At 38.2% G+C, this 6,620-nt stretch overlaps 1 protein-coding gene across 1 annotated transcript; it reads left to right on the top strand.

The window, feature by feature from the left end:
* Positions 1–2,584: 2,584 nt before the first annotated feature.
* LOC138361283 (uncharacterized) lies at positions 2,585–5,393 on the top strand. Its single transcript, XM_069320655.1, has 3 exons — positions 2,585–2,726; positions 2,922–3,218; positions 4,498–5,393. The coding sequence occupies exons 1-3, from the start codon at positions 2,585–2,587 to the stop codon at positions 5,391–5,393; spliced, it is 1,335 nt and encodes a 444-aa protein (XP_069176756.1).
* The last annotated feature ends 1,227 nt before the right edge of the window (positions 5,394–6,620 follow it).

Raw genomic sequence — 6,620 nt, 5'->3', positions numbered from 1 at the left:
AGCCCGGATGGGCACATGTCTAAGCAAGTAGATGGGGTCGCCATGGGTTCTCCCCTAGGTGTCCTGTTTGCAAACTTCTACATGGGTACCATCGAGCAAAAAGTCTTAGTCGACATGAAATTGAAACCGGCCATATACTGCAGGTATGTTGATGACATTTTTTCACAGGTACCTGATGTCAGACATCTGCAGGAGCTGAAGGAGGCATTTGAGCAGAGTTCCGTGTTGCGTTTCACTTACGAGATGGAAAAGGATGGGAAGCTGCCCTTTCTAGATGTAACAGTCATGGAAAAGAGCGGAGGTTTCCACACTGCAGTCTACACTAAGGAAACGAACATAGGAATGTGCCTAAATGCCAACAGCGACTGCCCAGACAGGTACAAGAGGAGTGTTGTTAACGCATATGTCGACCGTGCTCTCAGCCACAGCTCAGAATGGAAGCAAGTCGACGAAGAACTCTGTAGGGTAAGGCAGGTCCTAGTCAACAACGGCTTCTCCAATGGTTTCGTCGAAGACATCATAAGAAGGAAAGTGAAACGCCATGCATCCTCTGAAGAGACAACAAACACAACACCTATACCCCCTATTAGACTATTTTACAGGAACTTCTTTTCCACAGCTCATAAAACGGAGGAAAGGGTCCTGAAAGATATTGTTAATAGAAACGTTATCCCTACAGACAGAAATCAGAGGATACAACTGACGATTTACTATAAAACCAGAAAAACGGCCAGCCTACTCATGAGAAACTCTCCAGACACAAAACAGAACGCTATAAAAGAGACTAACGTCGTCTATGCCTTCAAATGCCCTCTTGGGGACTGTAAGCTCCAAAAAACTCAGTATATAGGCAAAACAACAACATCTCTTTCTAGGCGTTTAACGATGCATAAGCAACAGGGCTCCATTAAGGAACATATAATCTCTTCCCACAACCAAACCATCGCCAGAGAAATCCTAGTAAACAACACAGAAATCATCGATAGATACAGCGATAGCAGGCGGCTTGACGTTTGCGAGGCACTACACATCAAGAAGTCAACACCAGCAATCAACAGCCAATTAATGCACAACTATATTCTACCCACCTCAAGACTCCGCTCCAATATAGAAGCATCAAGAAATATGGACCAATAGGCTTTCTACAAACACTTCTATTCAATACCCATTGTTTCGTGTTCTGTCTTGTGTTGATGAAATTAATACCCTATTAATATCACCTCTTGTTCTGTCTTGTGTTGATGAAATTAATACCCTATTAATGCCATTTCTTGTTCTGTCTTGTGTTAATGCCACATCACCCCTTCCACCTCACTCAAATGTAGATATAAAATCGGAGATGCGTAAGTTCTATTCAGTTGTGTATTTGTGAACTAAAGTCTTTGAAAATGTAATAAGTTTTACGAAACACGCTCGTGTCGCGTCAGACTAGAAATAAAAATGAATTTTGGAGAATTGATTTTTGATTTACCTCCAACAGTGAAAAGAAATGTATGAAAGATTGAGAAAATTCGTGTTAGAATTATTAATCTTACTTTTTCTGTCATATTTAATAATAATATATATATATATATATATATATATATATATATATATATATATATATATATATATATATATATATATATTTAATTATTAGTTCTCAGAGCTCAAAACAATAGTTACTGGAGTCAGGTTTTCCCCCACAAAATTTTGGTCCTTAACGAACCGGATGAATCATAATTAATATTAAAATCTATACTGGTTCTCAGCGACCAAAACAAAATTTTGGTCCTTCGAACCTAGATAGCTGAAAATTAAGCTATCATTAATCATTATTAATTACCTATTTACTAACACCAACTAGTGTGTTAATATTATTAGGTTATTTACCAGTATATTTATTATTTACGGCTGTCAGCAGACTGCCCATATTACAGCCTGAAACTTATTAATTATTATCAACATTTCCTATAATACTTTATGTATAAAGTAGCCTTAGTGTTATATATTTATAAATTTTCACTTGTGTTTCTAAGCACAAACATATATATCAAAACAAAAAATCCCAAAAACATAGCACTATATTTCTATATTACTGCACCATTGCATATATATGCCAACCTTTGATGAGCTAGGATATTTAGACTGTAATTGTACTAATGTTTGTACAAATGCAGCCTAAACCATTTAGTCATTCCTAGGTAGGAATTATTTAGCGAGTACTGTACTAGACAGTACTGGTGTACATACATATTATTTAGATTATGCTGACCCTGATTTAGGGTGGGATCATCAAAACCTTTTTTCTGCTTTTAACATATTATTCGTGTATTATTTTTTGAGTACTGCCGAATGTTCACTGTTGGATCGAATGGTGATAATTGATGAGCTAGCCGGACGAAAATTCAATAGTGGCATTCGAGTACTACTCAAAATATTAGCTATCTATTGTTAGGTAGGTAACTTAACCTCTAAACGAGGTAGTATAGTCTATTCAAATACATTAGGCTATTATATTGATATTGAACTCCATTGAATGAGCCAATATCCCAGTTACGTCAGTAACAACTATTTACTATTAAACCAGCCCTTACCCAACAACATGGAAGCAGCTGACAAAATGAAAAGGACCCTTATCGGTCTGAAAGGTCACTTGACCCGACAGATTACCAAGTGTCAAAATCTGTCACAACAGTCACCTGTTGACTACACTGAATTAGAGGACTTACTTCAAGTTGCCGAAAGTAAATTCGAGCATATTAAGCAACATATGAATCTGTACTTGTCAGAACTTTACAAAACTTCAATAGGTGAAACTGAACTTGAGGACATTTTCAATGTTTTAGCCCAGTACGAAGATGATGTACAGGTTAAACTTCAACCCTTTAAAAAGCCAATTGCTAAAAACAAATTAACAACATCCTCTACTTAACATCCAGATCTTGGTGTCAAATTACCTCAGATCAATATACCCACATTCTCTGGTAACGAGAATGAGAGTTGGGATGATTTCTGGAGTAAATTCGTGGATGCAGTAGACTCTAAAGCTGACATCCCTCAAACAACCAAGTTCACTTATTTACAAGGCTTGTTACGAAATGAAGCCTTGAAGGTGATCTCTAACATAACACTGACCAGTGATGGTTACGACCTAGCTGTTCAATTGCTTAAGAGCAACTACGATAACAAAGAAAAGACTATTACTATCCTAGTCCAAAAATTACTGGATTTACCATGTGCTAATAATTCTACAGATTCTCTCCAAACTTTCAGACTAGAGTTAGAATCGTTACTCAAGGCCTTAAGCCTTAAAGTCCAAATTCAAACTGCTGAATGGATGACAAAAGTAGTTGTAAGGTGCAAATTACCAAGAGAAACTTTAGATAAATTGTGTACTATATACAATAAAACCTCTCTGACCATGAATGAAATTACAGAAGGTTTACATACCCTTGTCGAAAGACAAAGAGTCAATCAAGATGGGAAGAGTGTTTCAAACTTCTCTACTAACTCTCATCATAAACCCCAACGTACTGCAACTACTGTAGTAAAACCAGATTTCAATAAATCATCTCCGAAATGGAAATGTAGGTACATACACAGTGAACCCTATAAACCCCGTAGTGAGCACCACTCCTACGACTTCTACAGTGAAAAGGTGTTTGTTCTGCAATAATGAACATCTTACTTATAAGTGTAGTACTTATCCAGACCATAAAACCCGAATTCATCGTTTGCAAGAATTACACAGATGCACAAGGTGCACGGGTCCTCATGACCCCAATAGCTGTACTGTTTCCTTACGTATGTGCAATAAGTGCCACAAGGGTAGACACCATTACTCTTTGTGTGGTAGTGATCAATCAAGATCAACCAATCTTCATAAGAAGACTATCAATTCTACTTCTGTACAGTATTGCAAGGTGCATCAAGACATAAGTATACTTGCAACAGAGTCGAATAACGCAACTACGTTACCAACAGCTCAATAAAAATTAATCAATAAGAGATCTAAAATTTCCACTCGTGGTCTCTTTGACCAAGGTTCACAGAAAACCTTTATTTCTCAACAGCTAGTTGATCAGTTGAAACTGAAGCCTATTGCTCGAGTGAATTTGAATATCTCTGGATTCCTAACCAATAGTGGACCTCATGACTACCAGGTTGTTAAAGTCTTGGTACGTTTAGGAGGCTGCACCAGCCCAATTTAAGCCATAGTCGTTGACAAGCTCCCCTCAGATTTATATGTTACAGGTCTTGCTCAAACAGTCAAATTTCTTAAATGCAGCGGTATTAGGCTAGCGGATCATAAAATAAGTACAGACTATCTCAACGATGTAGGTATTCTTATTGGAGCTGACTTTTATTATAGATTTATTACTGGATGTACCAGGCAACGAGGTGTAAACTTGTTTCTGTCAGCTGGGGGTAAACTACTCACAGGACCAGTGTTGATCCAACAACATTCTAAATCTACTAGTAATCAACCAACTAATTCAATAGTGGCGTGACTAGGCCTAGAGCAGTCACCACTAGATGTCAGAGACGAAACTGAGGATGATGAGTCCAATGCCCCTGTTCACAAATTATGGGATTTGGACACCTTAGGCATAGTCCCTGATCAACCCAGTCCAGATGACACATGGATGTATCAACAATATCTTGATACTGTGATTTTCCAAGATAATCAATATTGGGTGAGACTCCCGTGGAAGCTGAACGACCCACAGCTTCCAGTAAATTATTTCATGGCCTCAACCCAATTAAATTCTCAATTAGCTAGGCTACGGAAGCAACCAGATAAATTGCAACTGTATCATGCTTTAATACAGCAACAACTTGCTAACAAATTTATAGAAGTTGTTGAAGAAGACAACCATAAGACAGGCCATTATTTGCCACATCATGCTGTCCTGAAAGATTCAGTTACAACACCAATCAGGATTGTATTTAATTGTAGTGCCAAATTAAAGGCAGACAGTGTGTCACTAAATGATTGTCTACAAACTGGACCTAGCCTAACCCAAAGACTACAAGATGTCTTATTACGATTTCGCTCTGGTGTTTTTGCCTATACATCCGACATTAGTAAAGCCTTTTTAAGAGTAGGCTTACAAGAGACGGATCGTGATTTTACTAAATTTCTCTGGGTGAAAGATCCACAGGATCCTAACAGCAAAATCATTACTTATAGATTTGCCTCAGTACTGTGCGGAGCGACATCTTCACCATTCTTACTCCAGGCTACTCTGGATACACATCTTAAGAAGTCTAATAGCCCCTACAAGACTGAGATTAGCAACAATTTATACATTGACAATTTTCAAGGAACCACTAATGATGAGAATAAACAGGTGGAAATCTACCATGAGGCTAATCGTGAACTGTTGGGAGCTAACATGCCTCTTTAATCGTGGGCCTCCAATAATAAACAACTCAACCAAATAATCAAGGAAGAATTCCCTGATTATAAGGTACCTCACAAATTGAAAGTCTTAGGTATGGAGTGGAATACTTCCACAGACAAATTGAATATCAAGTCGGTGGATTTCAATCATTCACCTCTAACCATGAGAAAACTACTCTCCCATGTCAGCAAGCCATTTGACCCTTTAGGCCTACTCAGTCATATTCTAATTAAGGGTAAACTCCTTATGCAGGAGTGCTGGCAAAGGAATTTGAGGTGGGATGAAACGTTGCCGGAGGATCTCCAAGAAAAATGGCAGCAGTTGATTCCTGATTACAACAAACTTAGTATTCTACAGTTTCCCCAAAATACCTTAGGACTAAATTTACCCACAAATTTACATGTATTCTGCGATGCTTCAGGCAAAGCGTATGGCTCAGTAGCCTATCTAGTTAATACTCAACAATCATTTTTGCTTACATCTAAGGCAAGGGTAGCCCCGATTAAAAGGAGGTCACTACCCCAAATGGAATTAACTGCCTTATTAGTAGGTGTAAGACTGGCTCATTGCCTGATCAAAACCCTCAGTAATGTTCACCTTGGTGAAATAGTAGTGTGGTCAGACAATGAGGCAGTATTGTAGTGGGTAAAAAACGATAACAACAAAACTCCCTATGTCAGCAATCGAGTAAGGGAAATTCGAGAATTGTCTGGTGGTTATAAATTAAGACATGTCCCAACCAAGGACAATCCAGCTGACTATTTATCCAGAGGTTTGACTTAAAGAAATTAGTTAAAACCGAGATGTGGTTTAATGGACCCCAATGGCTAGTTAGTGGTCAGTGGCCCCAACAGAAGCCACAAGTCATTGTGACCAATGTCACTACCCCTGTTGTGGATCCAAAACCCCCTTGAATTTTAGCTATCAATCCTCATCGTTATTCCAATTTATGCAAATTACTAAGAGTTACAGAAATGGTATTTGATTTCATCAACAAGATGGGGATCAAGTATCGATTTCCTAGTTCCATCAAATATTGGGTCAAACAAGCTCACCAAGAGACTTATGGGAAGGAATATGAACATCTCCCAGAAAGGTTGAGTAAGTCTCTGGGTATCTGGCTTGACTCAGATAACTATAACATCTTGAGATGCGGTGGACGTCTGCTTCACGCAGAAATAAATTTAGATACGAAGAATCCTATACTTCTTCCACGTCATCACATCATTA

The sequence above is a fragment of the Procambarus clarkii genome, unplaced genomic scaffold (assembly GCF_040958095.1).
Source record: "Procambarus clarkii isolate CNS0578487 unplaced genomic scaffold, FALCON_Pclarkii_2.0 HiC_scaffold_276, whole genome shotgun sequence".
Lineage (NCBI taxonomy): Eukaryota > Metazoa > Arthropoda > Malacostraca > Decapoda > Cambaridae > Procambarus > Procambarus clarkii.
The sequence above is the reverse complement of the archived record's forward strand: the minus strand, read 5'-3'. Positions and strand labels throughout refer to the sequence as shown.